We start from the raw sequence: 26,494 nt of genomic DNA, 5'->3' as shown, positions 1-26,494 counted from the left end.
ATACTAAAATCCTAAATATAAAATACAAAAATAACTTTTTTTGACAGTGAAATTCACCATTCTAAACAACTTATTAAATCTTATTAAAATGGCTGCCAACAAAAAAGTTGAAATTGTAAAAACACTTACTTCATTTCCATGTTTTTGTAGGAATTCAATTTCCTGTTGTGTGAATGTTGTCATGGAGATAGATTTCACCCTGTGTGGTGGATTTAACCCTCGCCTAAGAGAGAAAATATTTTACACATTTACTATTATATACTATAATTTTAAAATTACACATCAATGCAAAACATACTTAGCTAGCACATTTAAACTGGGAACAATGGTTTTATTTCATAAACTAAAGTTATCTTTAAAAATTATTTTAAACTATTAATCTCCACAACAGACATGTCAAGCTAAGTTTTGCTAGACCCACACTAAATAATATACTTAGAGATAAATTCAGTGACTACCTAGTTAGAAACACAAAGTACCTAAAACACATGACTTCTAGGAAACACAAACAAACAGTGCTTTAGTGTGTTTTGATGAAGGGAGAAGATAGTATTTGTGGGAGAGCCCTATGGTAAAGAATTTTAAGAGTAATTGATTATTTAAATATTTTCATTTTTTAAAGAAAATATGATAATGTGTTATGTATGGAGCTCCACAAATACTCTAATCACATAGCTATATCTTTAAATGTGAGGCTAATTTTGAAAACTAAACTAACCTAAGGAAGCAAAGTTATTAACTAAAAGAATAAAGTTCTATCTCTTCATCAATTCAAGTGAGGTTTGATAATAAGGGACATTATTAATCACCTAATGAGGCAGTAAGTGTTCAAGAGAAAACAGTAGGGCCCTGAAGAAGGGAATCAAAAAAAAAAAAATAGGTAGATACATGATTAAATGATTTTTAAGATCTTTTACAATCTTGATCTTTTCTGTACAGCCGGCCTTAATAAGATATTTCTTGAGTTTCTTGATGTTTTATCACACACATAAAAAAGTGAACAGAAATGTGCTCAGAGAGAATAAGATTTACATTTTGTCCAAATATCACAAAGTGGCTAATCCATCCAGAAGAATAAGGGTCAAATAATCTCTGCAAACTAACAAAGTAATTTATACAAAGTTTCATAAAATTACTTTGGCAGTCATGTCCTCTGGTAAAGGGTCATTTGGAATCCAGACTGTAGAGCAGATTATCAATATTCTTACAGAATAGTCATCTTGAAATTGTCCATGAAATTTAACAATGCTGTAAAATTATGGACCAAAAATATTCTGGAAACACTTTTGAGTAATTATATATGGTATGTAAAGTTATTTTAAATCAAAACAACAAGGAGAATTCATACGTAACAGAGCCCCTCAACCTTCATATCCTGCTCCTTCTTTCTCTGCCTCTAACTTTCAGATATAGATGGCACACTCTATTACACTTTTTATCTGCTCCACATTTCAGTAGAGAATTCTGTGTTGAGTTAGATTTGGTTTAAATTTTAAAACAAATTATTTTCCTTCTAGCTCTTGATAAGTCATACAACAGAAATGGAGATTGCATAGCAGAAGAAACTGATCACAAATTTCATCCTAGTAAAACTTTCAACCTTAACTATAAAGAAACAACTACAATATGAATTAATTTGAAGTATCTTTACAATTTTCAATAATAAATTAAAGCTTTAAAGATAAATTTCCATGTGAAAATTTACAAAATTATTCTTCATTTAAAGCATGATACTGTTTTCCACCTCATCCTCATCATGAGAACTAAACTAAATTCACCATTTTTAGGGACACTTGTTCATCTATGATATGTATTTACACCTACCTAGCTCGGAAACAATGGAAGAACTTATTATTGTTCTCTCAAATCCCACTACTCCCTCCATCCTCACGTAGCCACTTGTCTTTCCTTGTTCCCTAATTCCTCCTTCCTTTTTCCAGTAAACCCTTTGCCATTCCACTCCCCTTAAAGTAGCTTTTTTTAAAAGAGAAGGCAAATGAATGACCTTTTAATGAAAATATGTCAAACAATGTTATAAGGGTTTATATTTTGGAGAGAAATCTTAGAGCAAAGAATAATACCCCTATGTACTTCTAAAAATGTCAGATGAGGAAATCTTTTATTCTTTTTAAGTTATTTATACAGCTGTGATAGCATCAAACCAGTACAATGTATATAGCTTATTCACTCATGTATCTCGAGTCCCTACCATATCACAAAGGTCTATTTATGCTTAAAGAAGGTATTCATTACTGCTCTGGCTGGGTTGCTCACTGGTTGGAGCGTGTCCCCTACAGCAAAAGGTTACAGGTCTGATTCACAGTCAGGGCACATACGTAGATTGCAGGTTCAATCCCTGGTCAGAGTGATGTTTCTCCCCTTTCCCCCCCTCCCCCATTCCTTTCTCTAAAAATCAATAAATATATTCTCAGGGGAGGTTTAAAAAAAATCTGTGATCACCCAAAAATCTGTATATAAATATTTGTACCAGTGTATTCATATATATTAAAAAATGGAAACAACTCAATTGTTCCTCAAATGGGAAATACACAAGCAATAGACTACTACTCAGCAATAAGGAGAAATGAAAATTATTGGAATCCATTAATAACTAACCTGGATTAATCTTAAAGGTACTATGGACCTATTGAGTATTATGCTAAGCAAAATAAGACTATTAGAGAATGACAAATAGGATCTCATTAATATGTGGAATCTAATGAACAAAATACCTTGGCAAACAAAATGGAATCAGAGTATGGATACATGGAACAGAATGGCTGAGGCCTGAAGGGGGGAGGGATTATTAGTTGGGGTTGTGACTGAATAAAGAAGGTGTAGGGATTCACTAAAGAATATATATACGTATCCCATGGACAGGGACAACAGTGTAGTGAAGGCCAAGGGAGGGGGAGGTGAGGGTGGGTGGAGGTACAAGTAGACAAAGAGGGGAGAGGGGGACATCTGCAATAATGTCAGCTTTAAAATTAAAGGTACTATGCTAAGTGAAAAAGGCAATGTGAAATCATACAGGCTATATATACTGGATGATTCCATTTGCATGACATTCTCCGCAAGAAAAACTACAGTGCTGGAGAACAGATCAGTAATTGCCAGGGACAGAGGAAAGACAAAATTTAAGACAATCCTTGGGGGATGATGGAACATTGCCATGTTCTGACCATGGTAGTAGTTACATAAACCTATACCCATTTGTTAAAACTCATAGAACTAAAAAACAACAAAAAAGTTAACTTTACTGTATGGTAACTTAAAAAATAAAACACTGTAGTCCTAATTCCATATTAGTATCTATAGTGACCAAAATTTTTAGAGTAACTAAAATATTTTTTTCTCATTAACAGAACATCTCCACCTACAAGATATCATTAATGAACAAAATCTTTAACTGATCAAAAATTAATTTTTATTTATCTAATTATTTTTAAGGTGTATTCCTGGAAGCTAATGCTACTTTCCTTTTTCTCTAACCTTGTCTAGCTATCATGTGAATTCAGTGCTTTTAAAACATTTTACTGTAATGACATTAGTCATGACCACTGAGTAAGTGTTGAGCAAGTATACCACATCATTTTTACAGTGCCACTATTGAGGTAACACCCATTCTGAATCCTAAAAAAACACATTTTAAGTCTCCAGTTTAATTTAAATAATGACTCATTTAATAACAGCAGTATTGATATTTTGAAAGATACTTGCCAGTTAATTGGTTTCAAGACCTTCCAAACTCACCTACTGGCGGGTTCCAATATGTTTTTACAGTATAATTAAGTCATATGCAGATCCCCAAGAGTTGGGAGTTTAAATGACCACCACCCAGGTATCACTGCAACCAGATGGTGTGACTCATTCCATATGTCCATCAGTATGCTGCTCTTAACTATGCTTCAAACAATCTTGCTAATACCCATTTGTTCATCTCAAATAACAATGTGTGCTGTATCAATAAGTAAGAAAGCTTATTTAGTTAGTTATTGTTTTTCCCCTGCTGAGGGAGAAGCTGGTAAAATACTGCCAATAGACTATGGAAATTTATGGGGTTGCTATTGTTGGCATAGGGTAATAAAGTTAACTTGACATTTAAATCTATTCCAATACTACCGTGTTTCCCCGAAAATAAGATATCCTCCGAAAATAAGACCTAGTGCATGGAAAGATAAGACATCCCCTTAAAATAAGACCTAGCACAACTTTGGGAGAAAAAATTAATTTAAGACACTGTCTTATTTTTGGGGAAACAGGGTAGTTATTTAATATCATCCAGAACCCAACTTTAAAACACTGAAAATACATAAACACACACACACACACACACACACACACACACACAGCGTAAAACACAGTTGTTATTGTTTTCAGAAAATCACAAATATTACACTGTAACGTACTTTTAAAACTTTAGCAAGCATCTAGAAAATAATACTCAAGTAACAACTTAATTAAGATATTCCAGTAAAGAGTAGACAAAACTCAAGAATGTCTTTACTATCTCTCTAAACCCCTCTGAAATAACAACAAAGGCACAAAAAGCGTTAACCGAGAAAGAGACATTGGGAAAGAGAACATGGGAGGAGCCCCAAAGCACACTATTGCTCTTGAATAACAAAATTTGGAAGATAAAATGTTAGTATACCAGCAGTAACTGACTACAGAGTAAACTAAAAATGGAAGCTCCTGCAGAGGTGAGAGAAGCCAGCTAGAAGTTGATTCCCACCACAGAACCCTTGAAAGATTACCAAATGAATCAGACAAAGGTTGGGGGGTTTGGAGGGTCAAAAATAGAAACAGACAACAGTCTAACATCACTTTCTGTAGTAATTAAGAAATGGAAGAAGGTAATAGATGTCTATTGTTATTCATTATAAGCCTTCCTAATTTTAAATTAAATAAATGTATTCTTTTGATAGAAATAAAAATTGAATTAAAAATTAAACAAAAAAGAATGAAAAATAAACAGTTCTTGTCAATATTAAATTTAACATATACTTATAGGGTGTTCTCTTTAACTGATAAAAAAAAAAAAAAAAAAAAAAGGCATTCCTAGAAAACTTGAGTGACATTTTACATTTCCCCAAAATATCAAGTTTCTTCACTATATATTAGCACTCTTGTAGAAATACATACCTACTGAACACAACTGTTCTAAGTTAGTGTTCCAAATTAGAGCCACCAAGATTTATTGAATAAGAGATAAAGATTTAAAGAGAGAAATGAGGAAGAATTTTCATATCTTCTCATATTAGTTGTACTGATTTTCCTACTTCCCCATCATAGAGCCTACAAAATTTAGCAACTGAAAATGTATCAAATAGTTTTCCCACTTACTATGATAGTACAGTAAACTTAAATTGCACTACATTGTCAAAGTAGTATGTAACCACGTTATAGTGCTAAAAAAAAAAAAAAAAAAGTGAAAAGGGGACCAGCAGGAGTGGCTCGGTTGGTGGAGCATCGTTCCATGAACTGAGAGGTCACTGGGTTCAATAACTGGACAGGGCACATGTCTGGGTTGCGACTAGATCATCAGTAGATGTGATGGATGCAGCCAATACATGTTTCTCTCTCCCCCACTCTAAAATCAATAAAAACTTTTTTTAAGTAAAAAGGAATTTAAGGATATGTCACTGGCGACTATGACCTCATGAGGAACTAAATAGTATATATAAGCAGAGCTCCTAAAGGATATTTGATTGTAATCTAATGCTAATCTATCTATAACAATAATCTATAAAAATAAAAAAAAAGAGAGTAATATGCTAATTAGACGGAACATCCTTACTGACAAAACCAGGCAGGAGGGAAGCCAGCCCAAGTCCCAGGTGCCTTCGGGAGGCCTAAGGGGAACCAGCCCGGGTACCCGGTGCCTGTGGGAAGCCCAAGGAAAGCCAGCCTGGGTCCTGAGTGTCGGGGAAACTGGTGCCGGCAGCCTGGGGAAGAAAGGCCTACTCTTGGACAATTTTCATGCATCAGGCCTCTAAGCAACTATATAAAAATAAGTAAAATGCCTCTCTTCATCTGTTCAACATTATTTTAAAAAGATAATATTCTTGCAAGATTCACCATAAAACAAAATGCACACAAAATTAATAACCAGCTACATTTATTCACCAGTAAAATTCCAAGATTAAATGTACTGTCCAAATAAAATAGTTGGTATTAAGAGAAACAAAACAAACTATATATTTCTCAAATGTTATTTATTTTATTTAAACACGTTCTGAAAGATTAATGAATAATTTTGTTGTTGTTAATGCTCGCTCTAGGATATTTTTCTCAACAGAAAGTGGAAGGGAGGAAGAAACTTCCATGTGAGAGAGAGCCATCAATTGATTGCCTCCTGCATGCTCCTGACCAAAGCTAGGGAGTGAACCCACAGCCCAGGTAGTGCCCTTGACTGGGAATTGAACTCGAGACCCTCTAGTTCACAGGCTGACACTCTAACCATTGAACAACACCTGCCAGGGCTATGAATCATTTTTTAAGGACAGAACAATTCTTACATTATTCACTGATTATACTAATGTTAGTCTACACAAAACAAACAATTTGGGCTAAAATTAAGTATTTAATAGGAAGGTAATGTTTTATTATTGGTTGTAATAGAAGTGTTTCTGTTGGGATTTATTTATCTTCTATAATTCAAACTTTGTAGCTTGGAGTAGAGGTCTAGTCCGGTCAGGGCTGCAGTAGCGTGGCTTCCTCCATTGCCAGGGGCAACCCTAGCCTCCTGCTCTCTATAGCTCCGTGGTTGCCGCTATTTTTGTTGGGATTTACTTATCTTCAATAATTGCAACTTTGTAGACTTAAGCAGAAGCCTGGCCCGGCCAGGGTGTGTGGAAAGCTTGGCTTCCTCCATAGCCGGAGAAACCCAAGCCTCCCTCCTGCTCTCTCCTTGGCCGTATCCATCATGGTTGGGTTAATTTGCATACACACTCCTGATTGGCTTGTGGGTCTGGCTGGTGGGCGTGGTGGGGTGATGGTTAATTTGCATGTTACTCTTTTATTAGATAGGCTAATTGTACTACTAAAGGCCTGGTGGACATCCCTCAGCCCAGTCTGACTGCCGTGGAGGTGGGAAGGGCTCCCACCACTTGCTGTGTTCGCCAGTCATGAGCCCAGCTTCTGGCTGAGCAGGCTCCCCAACCCTGCATTGAGTGTCTTCCCCCTGGTTGTCAGTGTGTATCATAGCGACCGGTCCTTCCACTGTTAGGTCAACTTGTATATTAGCCTATTATTAGCCTTTTATTTTATAGGATTTCCCATATAGTATCTGTCTTTTGCCCACCCCTTTTTATATCTACTATTTAAGCTGTGCCCTCACATTTAGTATGTGTTCAATGAATATTTTAAGAATTGTACCATTTCATCCTCATAGCAACTTTCTATCACCTTGTTACCACAAATGAAGAAACTGAGACTGAGAGATGGCTCCAGGCCAATTTACAGATATTATGGCCTGGTTAATACTTGCCCTAAGTCATAAAGCTAGCAGAGGTGTAAGAAATCTGACTTCAAAATTCACATTCTTTCAATTATGCCTAGTCATCTAAATAATAAATATTTAATTATTATTAAATTCAATAGTTATGTTACCCTTAAATTATTTTCCTGCATTATTGATTTTGAAAGGAAAAAAAATCCTCAGAAACTTACTGTCCCTTCAATATTTCTGCAGTAGACATTTGATCCAGCATCCATTCCCTCCTTCCCAAGAATACCAGATTTCTGACTTGGGAATTCTATTTGGGGATCCTCGTAGTAGTTCCAATGAAGTCAGCTTAGAACAGGTGTCCAATAAAGGCACTTGTTAAGCTAACCAGGAGTGAACTGCAGAATGTCCGGACCAGAAGGACAGTATGCAGCTTCAGGAGCTCAAGGCAGCCATCTTTGGACGAGGGAAATCTAGGCAACCTCATTAAGTCATTAGATAAAGTCTTACTTAAAACCAAACAATAATCCCCTTCATATTTTTAAACCAATCTGAGTTATATCTAAAAAGTCAAAACTGATTTTTATAAAGTTATTTTCATTTTGATGTCTTTCCTATATATTGTTTCCTACCTGAGAAATTTCCTCTCCATCTTGTTAACAATGCCTCTCATTTAGTGAGCATCTATCATGAACTAGACATTGTATGAAATGTTAGACACATTATCTCAAATGTTGAAACTTAATCTACATCCAAAACCTACAGGGCAAACTATTTCATAGAGGAGGAAACTCAAGTTCAAAGAGACTGAGTGGCACTCTCTATACCACATAGCTAGTGGTGGAGCTAGGATTCAAAACCAGGTTTATATAGCTCATCAATACCTGTTCTATCAACTCCATGGACCTACCTGCCAAATGGATCTTGGATTTGGAGGTTTTTGCTCAAGCATCAAGTCCTCTATGAAATTTTCTCTATCACTTACATATTTCATGAGTAGCTCATTCAAAGAAAGGAAATGTTATATTGTATTATAACTAAACGTATATACTGTACTTAGAATGCAAGCCCCTTAAGGATTAGAGGATCCACCTAACACCAATGCCTCCCACGATGTCTGACACAGGCCAAGTGTCCAATAAATAGGTTGTGGAATTAACACTAAACACAGATCTGAAGCACTATCTATTATAGATTAAACCCCACTAAAATAAGCAGTTGTGCCAAAACCGGTTTGGCTCAGTGGATAGAGCATCCGTCTGCAGATTGAAGGGTCCTGGGTTCGATTACGGTCAAGGGCATGTACCTGGGTTGCCGGCACATCCCCAGTAGGGGGTGTGCAAGAGGCAGCTGATCGATGATTCTCTCTCATCGATATTTCTAACTCTCTGTCCCTCTCCTTTCCTCTCTGTAAAAAATCAATAAAAGATATTAAAAAAATAATAAAAATAAAATAAGCAATTGTCATTACACTGATGTATACTTTTATATAGAATGCTTTTGAGACATGGAATCTAGAAAGAAATTTGTAAATACTTCTTGATTTTATGCATTCGCTGCAATAAATTAAATGTTCCCCACTATACTTATAAAGGGCTACAAAGAAATGTCAAAATCCAGAAGAGTAAATACATATATTTTTCAAACCAAATACTTAAAATATTATCAAGGGACCTGCCAAAACTGGTTTGGCTCAGTGGTAGAGCATCGGTCTGCGGACTGAAAGGGGCATGTACGTTGGTTGCGGGCACATCCCTGGTGGGGGGTATGCAAGAGGCAGCTGGTCGATGTTTCTCTCTCATCGATGTTTCTAGCTCTCTATCTCTCTCCCTTCCTCTTTGTAAAAAATCAATAAAATATATATATTTTTAAAAATCTTTCCTATAAAATATATATCAAGGGACCTTGTGTTTAGTAAAAGACATACTTATGCACATAATAAATGTCAAATACACTTAAAAAACTGGACTACTGACTTCATTTTTAGAACCAAAGTTGCCCAACATAAGTCACTTAACTATCTGCAAGTGACAATCATGAACCAGACAATCTCAGATACCACTCTAGCTCTCCCATGCTGGGGTAACTCAGTAATATCACTACTTGTCAAATTCTCAGGGCTCCCCTGACTACAACCTGAAAGTAACTCTCAGAGGAGGTCTCTCCTATCATACTATTTTAGTGCATACTAACCCCTGACATTTTTCTCATCTAATTACCATTTCCCCCACTAGAATGTAAGCACCAAAAGAACAAGAATTTTGTTATATTTATAAGACACCCCTTCACACAGAGCCTAGGAAGGCATCAGTAAATGTTGGTTGAAGAAATAACAGTCTTGGAAGACTAATAATGCCTCTTGGTGCCCAACTTAAAAAAAAAAAGTAAGTCGTACACTACAGGACATGTCCTGCATTTTCCAAATGTTTTCTCATATGCCATGTACTTTGTCTCGGTATTAATATTACAAAGGTTGTGTGTGTGTGGGTGGATGTGTGTTTAAGTTGGAGAGAGGGGAGTAATCAAATTACTTGGAAGGACAGTACAAATGAAAAAAACGAGGTGTTTTGGGACAATAAAGCTCTTAGCATTTAGTAAGCCCTACTCCGTCCATTAACTTAACTTTGAATCTATACGTAATCGCTGCATAAAAGCAACTGATCAGTTCCCAAACCATCTGCACACTTTTCCAAAAAGGAATTTCCCAGCTACAAAGAATCTTACCAAAATAAAGCTTACTGAAGCAGAGATAAACCAATGCCACCCGCCCCCAGTAAGTCCAAACGGTGGCCTCCGCGTTTCTGCCACAATGTCCCTCTCCGCCTCCCCGGTCCCGGTCTGGTCCCGGTCCCGGTCCCGGTCCCGGCCGGGACTCTCGGGCCTTGGCAGGGAAGCCGCGCGGACCCCACAACCGGGTCTGGAAGGACACAGCTCGGGGCCATGGCTTCTTCCCATCGAAACTTTCCCCAAACTGCCCGGGACGCTCTTTGGACCCTGACGCTCCAGCCAAGCCCTTCCACCCTGCATCGGCTGCGAGTCTCTCCTCCCTCGCCCGAAATAAGCCTCCCCAACTTTCCCCTCGGGACCCGCGCCCGTGCCATCGGGACGTTTGAATCTTGTGACTATTCCTATCTAAGTGCCAGCCTTCTCCCAGGGACTCGGGGGCTTTGGACCCGCGGGGGGAAGGGGGTCCCCCCGGCCTGCCGCTCCCACCCCGGCTCCCCACAACCCGCTCGGGCGGCCCTGCAGGTGCCTCGCCGGGCCGGCCGCCGAGGGGCGGGGCACTCGGGTCCAGCACGCCCGCCCCCGGCCCCTCGCCCCGGCCTTCCCCCGCCGCGGCCCGGCCAGCGCCCCCAGGAGCCGGGCCCCGGACACGCTCGCCCCGGGCGCCCCGACCTCCGCCCCGCAGCCCGCCCACCCCCAAGCCCGGAGGCTGCACCAGCCTGGACCTCCGCCCGGCGAAAGCGAAAGCTCCTCCCGGCCCGGAGCCGGGACCGAGCGCATCCCAGCGGCCGCCCGCCCGCCCGCGCCCCAACGGCCGCCCCGCCGCCCGGAGCCCCAGCCCCGGCCCGGCGGGCCTCCCCACGCCGCCGCCGCCGCCGCCGCCCCACTCACAGGCTGCCGGAGCAGGAGGTACAGACGAAGGAGCCCACCGTCATGTTCACGTAGGTGGGGCCGCGCTGGTCGCAGTCGAAGCACTTTCGGTTGTGCGGGAGGCCGGTCATGTCCCGCAGCATCTTCAGGTGCTTCTCCTCCTGCTTCCGCTTGGCGCTGGCCGCCATGGCCGCGGCGCCCGGGGAGCAGGCCGGCAGGGCCGGGAGCCGCGCGGCGCTGCGCCGGGGCCCCGCGCTCCCACGGGCCGCCCTGGCCGCGGCCGCCGCCCTCCGGCAGCGCGCGCCGCGCTCCGGGCCGCCCGCCGCCGCCGCCGCCGCCGCCGCCGCCCGAGTCCACGGGGCTGGGCGCGGCGCGGGCGCTGAGGAGCGCGGACTGAGCGGCCACACCAACCGGCCCGGCCGGGACAACCGCCGCCGCCGCCGCCGCCGCTGCCACCTTCCCGACTTCTCCAGAAGGGAGAAGACGAGAGAGAGGGGGACGGCAAGAGGAGGCCCGCCCCGAGCGGCCGGACGCCAAGTGCGGCTGGCGCCCCCTGCTGGCCAGGAGGAGTCACTGCGGCCACGCTGAGACCCGGATTCTGGCTGGGGCCAAGCAGGGAGCATACACAAGGGATGATGATAATACTCAGTTATTTGCCTTAGCCGGTCCGGCTCAGTGGATAGAGCATCCGCCTGCAGACTTGAAGGATTCTGGGTTCGATTCCGGTCAAGGATACATGCCGGGGTTGTGGGCTCGATCCCCAGTAGGGGGCGTGCAGGATACAGCCAACCAATGATTCTAATCATTGATGTTTTTCCTTCTCTTTTCCTCTCTGAAATCAATTATATATATATGTGTGTGTGTGTGTGTGTGTGTGTGTATGTATGTATATATATGTATGTATGTATGTATATGTATTTAAGTTCTTAGATATACATTGCGCATTACATGGGTTACCTTCCTCCCCTACTTAAAACTCTTCAAAAGCTGCTCACTGCTTTGGAGATAATTCCAGGGTCCACACTGTGCCCTAAAAAGCATTCTAGCCCAACCTCCATCACTTCCTCCTGGTTAACTCATCTACACTGGATTTCCATCTGCACCCTAACCTCAGCAAACTCCCTTCTGGCTCAGAACCCTTACCTTTGCTACCCTTGCTGTTCTCTCTATATCAGGGTTTCTAAACTTGCCACTATTGACATTTGAGCTCGGTCATTTTTGATGTGTGGGAGGTCTATGCATTGTAGGATACTGAGCAGCAGCTCTGTCCTTTACCCACCAGATGCCTGAAGGACCTCTCCCACAGTTGTGGCAACCCAAAACCCCAGGACATTGCCAAATAGGGAACCGTGGGAGAGGGAGATGGAATCAGCTGAGAATCACTTGGAAGGTTGCATCACACCTGCCTCCAAGGCAGGCAACTACCCTCAGCCCAGTCAACCAATTTAAGGTTGCAGCCCACCTTCCTGGAAAGTTACTCTCCATAAATTTGCTGTGAGGTGTTTTCTTCACACTTTTAGCTATTTGAAACCCTGCTTCTTATTTGTACTATGTGTTATCTGGAAATCTACCTTTAGGCTCCAAACAGCTCACCCACACTGAGCCCGAGGCTATGTGTTCAATGTTTACAGATTGCATCCAGTACAGGAACCCTTTAAAGTAAGCATTTGTTACGTTTTACAAAATCCAGATATACACTGAGTGGCCAGATTGTTATGATCTCTGAACGCATAATAATCTGGCCACTCAGTGTATATCCTCCTAAATAATAAAAGGCTAATATGCAAATTATCTCCTCGACCAGGAATTCGACCAGCAGGCAGGCCAGCCAACCGCCCATTGTCCCTTCCCTCTGACCAGGCTGGCCAGACAACACCCATGCATGAATTCATGCACCGGGTCTCTGGGTCTCTACGTTATATAAATAAAAATGTAGTAAATGTTCATTTGTTCAAAATCTTAAATCTCAGAAAGTTCTTCACTGATTGCTTTGAAATTTTGAGACAACATTGCATTCAAACACACACGTGTTTTTATATACTTTATACCTACTATTATATAGATGTCACACCTGTGACAGGTAAAAACATGCTTTTTTGAAAAACGGCGCCATCTGTTGGGTGTAAAAGCAACACATGCTGTACTAAATATTTTACGATTCCATTTCAATGTTTCTGATTTACAATCCATTTACGATTCCCAAATTTCCAACTTTACAACTCCATTTCAATGTTGATAATGATTGAAGTTTGTGCTTAGAAATCGCAAACAAAGTTCTCAAATCAATTGAGAATGCCATCACTGAATCGATCTGCTGCTGCTTTGCTAGATGTAGAATTGTGTCATGAACAAAATTACAACATGGGTGATCTTTTGTCGTGTGTGCAATCAAATATTCCTAAGCTAACACTTGAGCAAAAAGGCATTTATGATCAAGTAAAGCAAACTGTCAGTAGTGGGGTTGGAGAAATCGTCTTCTTAGATGAGCCAAGAGGAACTGGTAAAACGTTCCTAATTAGATTGATTCTGGCAGCAATTCAATCCCAAAATGACATAGCCTTAGCTCTTGTGTTGTCCAGAATAGCTGTAACATTGCTACCAGGTGGAAGAACTCATTCTACTTTGAAATTGCCATTGAACATGCAATGCATTGAAACTCCCACGTGCAACATTTCCAAAGCATCTGGCAAAGCAAAGGTATTGAAGAAATGCAAACTTATCGTTTGGGATGAATGCACAATGGCGCACGAAAAAAAACGCTCGAGGCTCTTAATCGATCAGAGCAAGATTTTTGTGGAAACATCAGACCCTTTGGGAATGCATTAATATTGCTTGCAGGAGATTTCAGGCAAACATTACCTGTAATTCCTCGATCCACACCAGCGGACAAAATAAATGCTTGCCTGAAATATTCCACTTTGTGGTAACACATAAAGATGTTAAAATTAACTACAAATATGCGTGTCCAGCTGCAAAACAATTGATCAGCTGAGATATTCTCACATGGATTGCGGGAAATTGGGAACAGAAAGGTGTCGGTTGATCTGACCTCAGGACAAATTTCATTGCCTCATAACTTCTGCAATTTAGTGACGTCAAAAGAAGAATTGGTTGAAACAGTATTTCCCAATATTCAAACGAATCATGATTGGCTGAGTGAATGAGCTATTCTTGCAGCCAAGAACAAAGATGTCTATGAACTTAACAATATTATTCAGTCTAACATTCAAAGCAAGGCAGTCGCATACAAGTCCATCGACACTGTTGTGGAAGCAGATGAAGCAGTTAATTATCCAACAGAATTTTTGAATTCACTCGATCTGCCAGGGATGCCACCGCACGTACTGCAACTGAAAATCAGCGTGCCAATTATCATGTTGCGAAATATCAACCAGCCAATGCTTTGCAACGGCACGTGGCTTGCAGTACAAAAATTAATGAGCAACGTCATAGAAGCAACAATCTTTACAGGACCTTTCAAAGGTGAAGATGTCCTCATTCCTTGCATTCTTATGATTCCAACAGATATGCCATTTCAATTTAAGAGATTGCAATTCCCCATTCGATTGGCGTTTGCAATCACCATCAACAAAGCTCAGGGCCAATCTTTAGAATTGTGCGGCCTCACAAGGACAATTACACGTGTTAAGTGTTCTAGTGTCGGCAAACCAGACAATCTCTGTATCTGCACAGACAATGAAACAACAAAAAATACTGTATACTTACAAGCATTGTGAAAGTAAACATATTAGAAACATGCACTTTCTCTTTTCTTTCTCTTTTTTTTTTAAAAAAAATATATTTTATTGATTTTGTACAGAGAGGAAGAGAGAGGGATAGAGAGTTAGAAACATCGATGAGAGAGAGTCATCGATCAGTTGCCTCTTGCACACCCCCTACTGGGGATATGCCCGCAACCAAGGTACATGCCCTTGACCGGAATCGAACCCGGGACCTCTTTTCTTTCTTTTCCATTTAATCAGACTGAGCCACAGCAATGTGTGGCTGGGGACAGCTAATATATATATACACACACACAGACACATAGAAACACAGACTGAGTGGCCAGATTATTATGTGTTCAGAGATCATAATAATCTGGCCACTCAATGTATATCCCAAGGATACATATGGGATAACTAAGATTCCAACCCAGACAGTCAGGCTGCAGGACCCAAATCTCTTAATCATTGTAAGAATCCACAGCCTGCAGGATGTTAGAAACCCTGTCTGCCCCTCAGAACCAGAGAGGGAAGTTTCCAGGTCACTCAGCTGGTTAATGGGAAAGTAGGATTAGAATACAGGTTTCATATTGGTTTCGTATCACCTTGCAATAGTGATTACCATTTTTTTTTTCAGTGTCATTATAAACTCAAGAATTTCAACCCATTTGATGTGTTTCATATCCTTTGTGCTCACATTGTCTTATCACTGGCCAACAAGAGCCTCTTAAGGTTGACTCTTGAGTCTTTTGGGCAACACTCTTGACTTACCATCAACTGGAATGTCACTATAGCAGGGCCCTGGGCTATTTAGGAAATGAGAAATGTCCAATTCTAGACTGAACCACCAGCCCCACTCTGGCTAAATATAAGATACTGGCAGTCACTTATTCATCACCAACACATCCACTTATCAAACAGCCAATGGCTTACTTCTTTGTTTTTATACTTACAAAGCTCACTTGTCATTTGTATGTTTTTGGCTTGTTCACTTCTCCATGGTCTTGTCATCTGATAAATGCCCAAGCCAGGAGGCATGACTGCAGCACCTTGTACAAGCAGTTGCTTTATTATTGTGTTGTTCTTATTTCAAAGAAGTGGGAGAAGGTATTTCTAAGGTGAAGTTCAAGTGAAGTCAAGCAGAGTTGAAAGGCCATATGACTGAATTTTGGTTGTTTCATGCCGTATAATATCAAAGTCAAGCAAGATTACTTATTAACTTTAATTACCTCACCCTCACAACGAGACAGAAGGAGGTATTATCATCCCATTTTATATTTGAGCTAACTGGGCTCTAAAAAGCTGGCTTGCCCAAGGCCATGGTGGAAATGTACCTGGGATTCAAACTCAGATCTGGCTGTAAGGCTCCAGCTTCTGTTTCCTGTAACTGAATAGTAAGCCTGCTTATTGGATTTGCAAAGCAGAAATTACTTTCTAAGATGTTCACACTGCAGCCAGAGTGACCTTTCAAAATGCAAATGTGATTCCTGCATCCCCAGTCTCCTCCCCCTGCATCTCAGTGACTTCTAATTGCTCTTAAAAAAAATCTAGCTCAGTTGGTTGGGCGTCATCCAGTGCACCTAGAGGTTACAGGTTTAATTCCAGGTCAGGGCACCTGCCAGGGTTGCAGGCTCAATCCCCAGTGCCAGGCATGCAGGAGGCAGCCAGTCTGTTTCTTTCTCTTTCCCTTTCCTTTCAACTTTCTCTAAAGTCAATAAAAAGGAAGGAAGGAAAGAAGGGGAAGTGAAAAAAAAGAAAAGAAAAGAGAAAAGACAGAACCATTGAGACCCAGATGCCCAGCACAAGGGGCCTGGTTCTTGCCTACCTGCGAGGTCGCCCTGCCCCTGCCCTTTCCCCTGCCCCTGCCCCACCCCACTGTGCCCCAGGTCTCCTGGGTACTACCTATATCTCCCCCACTCTGCTCCATCCCTTACCAGTTTGTTTTATTCTCTTTTCTTTCACCTCAGGACCTTTACACATACCATTGTTGCTTCCTCTGCCTTCCCTCTTTACCATCTCATCCCTCAGGTCCAGTTCAATATCTATTTTTCAGAGATGCTTCCCTGTCCTGCCTAACCAAGTCAGACCCCATAAACATGCGCTCCTAGTACCTTGCACCTCTCCTGTCAGGCACTTACTGCATGGCTAGTGACACCGCTGTGTGGATTTCAGTTGGGGTTCCTAGCCCCACAACTGCACTGCAGGCTCCACCTGGGAGGGGACCAGGCCTGTGTTTGCTCACCATTATTTCTCCATCCCTTAGCGTGGGGTCTGGTCCTTAAAGGGGCTCAATACATACTGGCTGAGTGAATAAATAACGGCAGCAGTGGGGAGCCAGAGCATAAAGCTTCCCTCAGTCTTATGCAGCAGGCTCAGCATTTTGTTTACCATTGTCTCTGGTGCTTTGGTTCCCAGGATGACTCCAGTTCTGCCAAAGCTACAATGCTTGTGCGAAGGAACTTGCACATTCTGAAATCAAACCTCTGGGGGTAAGATTCTAAAACCTGGCTTGCTTAGCGGCTCCCGCCAGTCTTATCACCAGGGCGACTCGGAGAAAATGTCCCGAACAAACCCTGGTGTTTGGTGAGGCCCCCTGGAGCCAGCCTTCCAGCTGCCAACTCATCCTAAGCCACCCCACCCTTCGCACCCCGCTGTCTGCTCCAGAGCAAAGCAGGGCGAGCAGGAGCAAACAGCAGAGGATGGCCAGCGGTGCCTCCTAGCTCCGAGTACCCGAGCGGAGGACTCACATGTAGACTTCAGACAGTACCTCTGACTTCCCGACTGTATCCTCCGACAAAACAGAAAGATGTTGCCACACACGCGTGCGTGTCCCACGTCCATCCTTGCCACCTGCAGGGCTCTAGGAAGTCACGCTTTTAATAAGTCCTGGGTTCGCACACTTGCCTTTTTCTTGGTTTGCTTGTGTATGAAAAGGGCTAATTTGCTAAGTACATTATACATGGCCCTGTTCGGACACCTTTTTATGTTTTGATATTCTGGGAACCTTGACAGAATTAAAGTGGCCAGGCGCCTTCTCTGAGGTGAGCCCCCTTACTCTGTAGGCCTCCCACAACTCTGCAGGCTCTGCCTGAGCAAACCTTGGAGCACAGAGCCTCTCAGAATCCCTCCATCCTCTCTGGGCGCCCAGTTTCAAGCAAGTGTGTCTGGGTTGTTGGGGAATCCCAATTCTCCATTCTTGGGGTGTTCAGGTCTTGCTTTCCCCTCTGCACCTTCCTCTTCACCCGCCCCCAAACCCCCCATGCTGGAAGCTGATTTTAATTAAAGAGGGGACTGAGCTGACAGCGGTGAGTGAGCCTTTCCAATGCAGGAAAAAGAGGGCTGTGGGTTGAGCCTCTTTTTTATTAACATTCTTCTCTCCGCATGGCGTGACTTTTTCCAGAGGAGCCAATGCTAATTTTTACAGCCCATTAAAGCAAGGCACAGGGAAAGGAGCGCTGGCCGGCCGGTGAACTCCCCCAGGCCCCGCAGACCTCACAGACTGAGTCACCGCAGGGCCTGGCGTAGGAAGCTTGGTGGAACCATACTCAACTGGAGCTTTCCCCCTTTCTTCTTCTGATAGCACCTGCCCGTGGCTGTGGTTTGATTATTTTTAACATTGCTTCCTGCCTTGCAATTTAATTGGTCAGAAGCAGTGAGAGAGAAGAGGAAGGGGGAAAACCCCCCTGCAGAGCACGGGCGGTTGGCATGTGCTTCCTGGAAACACCGGCGTGGTTTCTGGGTACACGCTCAGGGCGCCAGTGCTGGGGGGCTGCCGGGCAGTCACCTGGCCGCCTCCTCCCCACAGGAGCGGACAAGTGGAGGCCCTCAAACCTGCCCTCTCCCCCTTCTAGCTGCTGTGTCTGAGACCCTCTCTCCTTCTGCCTGGGTTCATTCCACACCGTCCTTTGGGCACTGTGTCTCACCAGGGCCTTCTGTCTGCTCAGCGGCCAGCCAGGGACTGGTCCTCACCTTCAGTCCGCCAGCCCACAGGCGGGCCCTGCCAGGTGGTTGACTGAGCCAGCCTCCGTGCATTCCAGAAACCCAGGGCAACTGCAATGAGGCTTCAGTTATCCCGTTATCAGAAAGGCCTTTGCTGGATTTTAGAGGGAAATCAGAAGTAGCATTCAGCCTTCATTCATTCATTCACTCTAATATTTATTGAGCATCTACTATCTGCCAGACACTGGGGGTTTGGCAATGAGCAAGCTTGTGTTCACGGGAATGGGGGAACAGACAGTAAACACATTAACATGAGTGGGCATGGTGTTGCCAAGAACTCCAGTGGGAAGTGAAGCAGAGTGAAAAGAGAGGCTGCTCAGGGTGGTCAGGGTGGGCCTGGAGGGCGGTGAAGTCGGGAAAATTCTAAGCCGGCGCGTGTCAGAGATCGCAGGGGGAAAGGCTTGGCGTGGAGCAGCCTCCCTTCTTTAGTTTTACCGGAATCAGGAGTCCTGGCGGCCCTGGTTGCCTGAGAACTCGAAGCATCCTCCTCAGAAGCCAGGGGAGAGAGGAAGTCCCCGCCGCTGCCACAGCAGCGAGAGTCTGGACAAGAAACGCTCCATTCACGTCGTCAATGGGACGTTGTCAATGGGACGTTGTTCTCGCCCCGTCACTGGAGAGAGAGAAAGGCAACCTCCCCTTCCGGTCCAGGGGAAAGAAAGGGATCTCTATGGGGAGAGAATCCTGCTCCAGTTATCAGTGGGGGGGAAAAAATCAACAGAACCTCCGGGCCCTACCGGAAAGGAAATGGACTGTCCCATCCGCCCTGGTTAAGGGGTGGGATGGAGGCACTTCCAAGGTGGGTCTCTGAATTTTGGCGACGCTGTATGAGCAACAGTGGGGACCAGCCTGCTTCCCTTGCCACTCACAGCCGAATGCCCTGCACCCCAAACACGTGGACTGATGGTGCCACGCGTTCCATGCCCAGTTCCCAGCGGCCCTGGCTTTCTCCCTCTTTCGGATGTGATTTTTGTGTCCTGTTTTGCTGTGGTGTTACATTGGTAAATGTGTGTGTAGTTTTAGTGTCACCGATAGCCAGAAAAACATTTTAAATGAAGAGGCATAACCCTTCAAGGGCCAAAATTCTGTATGTTAGGTTGCTCTTACAGGAAAAACCAGCTGCCGCTTTTATGTACACACACAACATACAAGTAGGTAGTAAACTTTAAAACTGAAAAAATAAAGAATTTAAATTAAACAAACAAGTTTTAAAAATGGAAAAACAAATAAACCTAGGCATGTTAAGGTTGCAAAATGCTGTATAAACCTGTTCATTCAGTGCCACTGTGATTGACATAAAGTATTATTAAACTGTCTCTGATTTTCCTCTGGTTTCTTAAAATGCCAACTAGAACGTGTGTGTGTGTGTGTGTGTGTGTGTGTGTGTGACTTCAGATGTTTCTTAACAGTTGTGATGTTACTGTTCCACTTTGTGTTCTTGTTCCAATTTCATTTTTCATGGTTTGGAAGCTATTTTTGTACCAAAAAATGTTCGTGCCATACAGTATCTGTAGCATGCTATGCTGGGTTAATAAAAACAACTTAGTGTACGCAAAAATTTTTTAAACGTGTGGTTCTCTAACAAGTCCTCACCTCCTTCCTTCTCTATTTCTCACCAAGTGCCGGCAGATAGGCACTGGCTCATTACACCACATGGGGTGAACTGAGCACAGAGGAAACCTCTTGAGCCCATGAATGATGTGGCCACGGCACCCAAGCCCCTGAGAGGGAAAGCTATGGCCCAGAATTCCAGGGCTGACAGCCCTGCTTGGATGATGAACATTTCCTGGGATTAAGCATCAAGCGTTGCAAAGCACACCCCATACAGTGACTTCATTAACCCTCACACCAGCCTTTGCAGCAGGTTTTATCGTTATGCCCATTTTCCATTTGAAGAAACTAAGGCTCCCCCGCTGAGGACCTTGGTAAGGTCATACAGCTGGAGCATAATGGGGCTGACACTGCAGGTCAGCAGTGTGACATCAGAATCCACAATTTAATCCCTATGGTCAGCCAAATGCTCTTTGAATCAAACCTGGCCCTCCCTGACGGACAGCAGGGAAAGCCCCGAGAAGTGTAGACTTGCCTAGCATGGAGCTGGCCTCTGGGGGACAAACACAGAGGGACACCGCTGAACTGGTGTAGCCAGAGGTGTCTGCTCTGCCCCCAGAGCTTCAGGCTGTGCACTGGAAGGGACTGTTTTTACTGGGAAGTTATTCAAATGAGGGAATGTACCCGACAAGTTACACATAGCGTGCTCCCACAGTGAAAACATAGTCAAGTATCATGTAGATTATTTTTGACATATAGAACTGTCCTCCCTGAATGTGCATAGAACCATATGGAAAAGTTCACTCCACAGCTGGGACAGCCCTCAGGGAAAGTTTACAAAAAGAAGTCCATAGTCATCTTTACCAAAAGAATGGACCTATTGATCTATTATTAGTCACCTTTCCAGCCCTGAGGCTATTCATGATTCAGAAGGATTAACTGAGAAAATATACTCAACATAGCACCTGGCATACAGGTAAGCACTTCCATCATTCTTAAAATTGCAAATATGCCAGCTGCAATTCCTTTTTCTCCACTCTATGTGTGCTGCTTGTAAGATACCAAGTCAACCACAACTGCAGTTTAGCGGTGGTTTGCTGGAAGCTGCAGGAAGTGAACCTCTCGCGGTATCTATCTGGCTACCCATTGACCAGAGCAATGCTGCTCTCTGATTAGCTGGAATCACTTGTGGTCTGAGTGGTCTGCGTGGTCTGCAAAGCCCTGAGTAAAGCACATGAACAACTATGTTTTGCTCAGTTCATACAAGTTTATATTTGTCCTAAGTAAATACCTGACGATGTGCAGTTCCAAACACATCTAGCCGTAGAAGCTGTATTTTATGTGGAGTGGCTGGGGGAGTCTGTGTGTCTGTGTGTGTTTAGAAAGTGGTGACAAGTTTCTTTAATCAGGCCCGTATCTCCTATACGTACCTGCATGAGGAGAGACAGTACAGCAGGGCAGTTGTGAGCATGGATACTGAGTCAGACTGTTCAGACTACAGTCCTCATCTCCCCTAGGCACTTGAGCAAGTAACTTAACCTTCTGTTTCCTCACCTGTGAAATGGGGATAACAATATCACCAACTTCATCAGTTGCTATAAGGATTAAGTGATTTAATACACAAAAAACACTAAAAACAGTGTTTTAGCCGAAACCTGTTTTGCTCAGTGGATAGAGCGTCCACCTGTAGACTCAAGGGTCCCAGGTTCGATTCTGGTCAAGGGCATGTACATTGGTTGCGACCACATCCCCAGTGATGGTGGTGGGGGGGGGGAGGGTGCAGGAGGCAGCTGATCGGTATTTTTCTCTCATCAATGTTTCTAGTTCTCTATCCCTCTCTTCTTCCTCTCTGTAAAAATATCAATAAAATATATTTTTAAAAAAACAGTGTTTGAGACATAGTAAGTACTCTATGAGTATTGGCTATTATTATTATTATTATTATTATTATTATTATAGTCCCTGCCCTTCCCATCACCCTCCTCCCCTACAATCCAACCCAAGTAAGCAAGTGTGTGTGGGGTGTATTTGCATATGTACTAGTTTCTGGTATAGCATCCTGTTTTTTACTTTCATTTTATTTCTTAATATCTAACATAAAACATGAATACAATCTCATTAAAAAAACACACACAACAGCCAAAACCGGTCTGGCTCAGTGGTAGAGCATCGGTCTGCAGACTGAAAGGTCCCAGGTTCGATTCCATTGGTTGCGGGCACATCCCTGGTAGGGGGTGTGCAAGAGACAGCTGGTCGATGTTTCTCTCTCATCGACGTTTCTAGCTCTCTCTCTCTCTCTCCCTTCCTCTCTGTAAAAAATCAATAAAATATATTTAAACACACACACACACACACAACACACTTCAGACAATATTGGTGTAGGTTGAATACTGTTCCCTCAAATTCCCATTCATCAGGGAACCTCAGGATGTGACCTTCTTTGGAAATAGGGTCTTTGAAGATGTAATTAGCTGGGGAGCTTGAGGTGCAATCTTCCTGATTTAGAGTAGGCCTTAAAGGATCGGTGTCATTTAAGAAGAGAGATGACACCCAGAGACACACCGGGAAGAAGGTCACGTGGCCATGGAGGCAGATGTTGGAGCGGTGCTGCTACAAGCCAAGGGACACCTGGAGCCACCAGAAACTAGAAGAAGCGAGGAAGGATTCTAAAACATTCCGAGGGAGCGTGGCCCTGCTGACCCCTTTCTTTTGGGCTTCTCTTCTCCAGAGCTGTGAGAGAATAAATTCCTGTTGCTGTCAGCCACTCGGTTTGTTCCAGGAATCCTAAGAGCAAGTACAGCCAGTAAAGCTAAGTTCACCCATTTACGTCCCTCTTCCGGTAGGAGAGTCATTTTGTTACCTTTCCAGACTTTCTTCTGTTCTTACATGCATTTCTAACATATTGCGTTCAGTGGACAGTGACCACATGTGGTGAGTGTAGCTAAATTGTTTTCACTCCAGTCACCCGACATGCTGGACCTTGGCAGCAGGTGGCTGTGGCCCACAGCTAGGACAAGGGCAGCAGCTGCTGCTGTCTTTCCCAGGGGACCGACCACAGGGCCCAGAGTTACTGCCTCTGATTTAAAGCCATTGAAAGACAAGGAAGTTGGCCCTGCTGGTGTGGCTCAGTTGGCTGAGCGTCAGCCAGTGCACTGAATGGTTGCTGGTCACACATGTCTAGTTTATGGGCTCAATCCCCAGTTGGGGTGTGAGACATCCAATCCATGTTTCTCTCTCTCTTTTTCTCCCTCTTCCTTCCTCTCCCTCTAAAATTAACTTTAAAAAAATATATATTTAAAATAAATAAATAGATAGATAAATAAATAAATAAATAAATAAATAAATAAATAAATAATAAAATGAAATAAAAGGCAAGGCAATCCTCTAGGACAGGGTCTTCTTTTTCAAAACATCTGGGCTTTCTGAGTAATTTTAACAACCTCACTTCCTCTTTCTGATACAGTTTGAGTTGTACCTTAGTCATCTGCTAAAATATGGTTCCATTAATAGCAATAAGTCCATTCTCTGTAAGAACTGGAAGTTATCATTTGAGAATGCTTTGCCACATCTCCCAGGGGGGAGCATGATTATACCAAAAGGGGTGCTCACATACAAAGCTTCAAATGGAAATAATATTAGAGATCATGTAGGCAGTGATTCTCAGCAGTTTGGGATTTACAGCCCCTTTTGAGAATCTGATAAAAGATGCCACTTACCCCCCCCCCCCTTCCCTCATCTATGCACTAAACACATAGGACCACCATATACTCTCAGGTCATTCCTTGTACCCAGGCTCACTCCCTCTTGTTTGACAGATGAGGGAAATCAGGCTCCAAATAGTAGAGCAAAAAGGATCTCAGGGATCTGGTGGCAGAACCTGGGCAAGAACCCAGATTCTCTACGACCCACCATCTCCCTGAGGCTCACTCTGCCCCAGTTTGCCAGCCCGGCTGACAAAGGTCGGAAAGAGGACATTGAGAAAAGGGAAAGCCCGGATGAATGGAGCCAATATGAGAGCAAGGAGACAGTCAATACCTTAGACACAGGTGGTGGCCAGGACACCACAGTGGGTTCCCAGGACATGGCACTCCTCCATTCCTCCCCAAGGCCAACTCAAAAGAGAAGAACTTGACATGAAAGCCACTGGGTCTTTGATCATGCAAGGAGAATCTATTTTAAATAGCAATCTTTGCATTTCTGAAAGAAGTTTATATGTCTTCTTCGGGCCCCTTAAAAATAGAATAGCATCTCATCTTTCTAAGATGATTTGAATGTAGACAGACACGGAGCCAAGAGGACCAGCTAGCTAGTCAGGAATGTTAAATATGTGGTCTCTGTACACCATTCCTGTTCCCTTGGCTGAAGGTAGAGATATCACTCATCTGCAAGGTCCTATTTCTAAACCAGCACCAGGTGTGGCCTCAGAATTATTCACAACTCGGCACTCCAGAAGTTACTCCCAGTGGGCAATGAGGTCTGCAGCCTATTTGCCATCTTACAGCTAAATGACCTGCCAACATTGTTGGAGTCTCTTGTGATTAGATACTTTCTTGTGGTCTCCTTTAAACATTCTTCTGGCTTTGCTTGGTCAACAGAGGCCTAGAGACCTCATTTCCAGGGCGGCAATCTCTCCTAGGATTTTTTCTAACAGCTGTTCTCCTATATTTTCTGTCATTAAAATAATTGAGAATCCCCAAGTATTCTTGCTCATAACTAACTTATGTTTACATAGACTATGAAGAGAGCTCTTTAGAAGTTTCAAGTTCAATCTTATTATTGCTGATAGTTCTTGTTTGTGTCTTGATTTTTTATATCTTCTTTTATAGTAGGGGTCTCTCTCTCTCTCTCTCTCCCTCCCTCTCTCTCTCTCTCTCCCTCCCTCTCTCTCTCTCTCTCTCTTTCTCTCCCCCCCCCTTTTTTTTCTTTCTCTCCTATCAACTAAATCCCTAAAGTTAGATTTTTGAGAAAGAAAAAAAGTAGACTGACACAAGTCTACATTGCACCATGGAACTTTGAAAATAATGACAGAGTAAGATATGGTGTGGTATTTTATGATACCTCTTGTCATTCTAAATATTAAAGAATAGGAGCTCTATATATCTACTTAATCAAGCAGATAATCGAGGGTAGAGCCCAGTGCTGGCCCCCTTCCTTGACTCTGTTCTTTGTTGGCATATCACCAAGAACTACTTCTGGAATGTTCCAACCTTGTGTTTGCTTTGGTGGCCCTTGATTTGATGATCTGTCTTCCACACTCAGCTCCATTTCTTAGTATTTTAAATATTAAGTCAGGTCATGTCATACGACTACTCAAAATCCCATCATGCCTGCCACCCATTTCTGTCCTCTTCCGCAAGGCTTCCTTTCTCTCTGCTCTAGCCACTCCATCCTAATGCTTGTCATATGGAGAAGACACCAGGCTCCTGCCTGGGGCCTGTACTCCAGCTGTTGCCCCTGCATAATCTAGGTGTTTGGCTAACTCCATCACTTCTATGCATCTCAATAGAGCCTATCCCAATGATCCCTCCTGCCACCCACTGCTACACTCCCAGTTCTTCATCCCCTTTATCTTGCTCTCCTTCCTATTTTTTTCTAGAGCACTTACAAACTTCCTAAGTACTACATCCTTGCTCTGCTGTGTTATGTTTATTGTTTATTATCTACCTATCTCTCACAGGAATGTAATCTCCAGGAGGGCAGGAGTCTTCTGCTTTTTCACTGATGTATTCTAAGTATCTTAATAGTGCTAGGCACTTAATAGATGCTCAGTTAATATTTGATGAAAAAATGGTTGAATGTATAAATCAATGAATAGATAAAGCCTTAGTTCTGGAATGACTATGATTAGTAGCAAAACCACCCCTAAAGCGTTTCTAAAGTAAAGATAAGAGGGGTAAACAACATTTTTTTAACCATTTACAGGCTACCTTTTGCCAGAAGCTAATTATAGCATGTTAGCAGGGCTGAATCATCTGGGAATGGCTAAAGGCATTTTCCCAAACCTGAAAAGAATACATAAGTTGATTGCTTGCTGCCTGACAGCTGAGGACATCTTAATCAACATGTTATTGCCTCCTACTGGCCAAACACCTAAACAGCCTTATGCAAATTTTTCCAATCTGACAATGGACTGTGTATACAAAACCTTACCCTTCTACATATGTATCTACCTCACCTTAGG

The 26,494-nt window shown here is 43.1% G+C and overlaps 1 protein-coding gene across 11 annotated transcripts in view; it reads right to left on the bottom strand.

The window, feature by feature from the left end:
• The window catches only part of AGFG1 (ArfGAP with FG repeats 1), a 65,800-nt gene extending 54,264 nt beyond the window's left edge, over window positions 1-11,536 (bottom strand). For 4 of the 11 annotated variants that reach the window (XM_036420982.2, XM_036420983.2, XM_036420984.2 and 1 more), the window contains exons 1-2: window positions 11,066-11,535; window positions 130-223 (exon numbers count right to left, since the gene is read on the bottom strand). In XM_036420982.2, the coding sequence (XP_036276875.1) occupies window positions 130-223; window positions 11,066-11,232 (261 nt within the window). In that variant the 5' untranslated portion in view covers window positions 11,233-11,535. Of the gene's footprint in view, window positions 1-129; window positions 224-11,065 lie in introns of all 11 variants that reach the window. The other 7 variants (XM_036420980.2, XM_036420981.2, XM_036420987.2 and 4 more) reach the window with 4 other exon arrangements.
• Window positions 11,537-26,494: the final 14,958 nt, after the last annotated feature.

The sequence above is a fragment of the Pipistrellus kuhlii genome, unplaced genomic scaffold (assembly GCF_014108245.1).
Source record: "Pipistrellus kuhlii isolate mPipKuh1 unplaced genomic scaffold, mPipKuh1.p scaffold_m20_p_7, whole genome shotgun sequence".
NCBI lineage: Eukaryota > Metazoa > Chordata > Mammalia > Chiroptera > Vespertilionidae > Pipistrellus > Pipistrellus kuhlii.
This window is presented reverse-complemented; position numbering and strand designations above follow the sequence as displayed.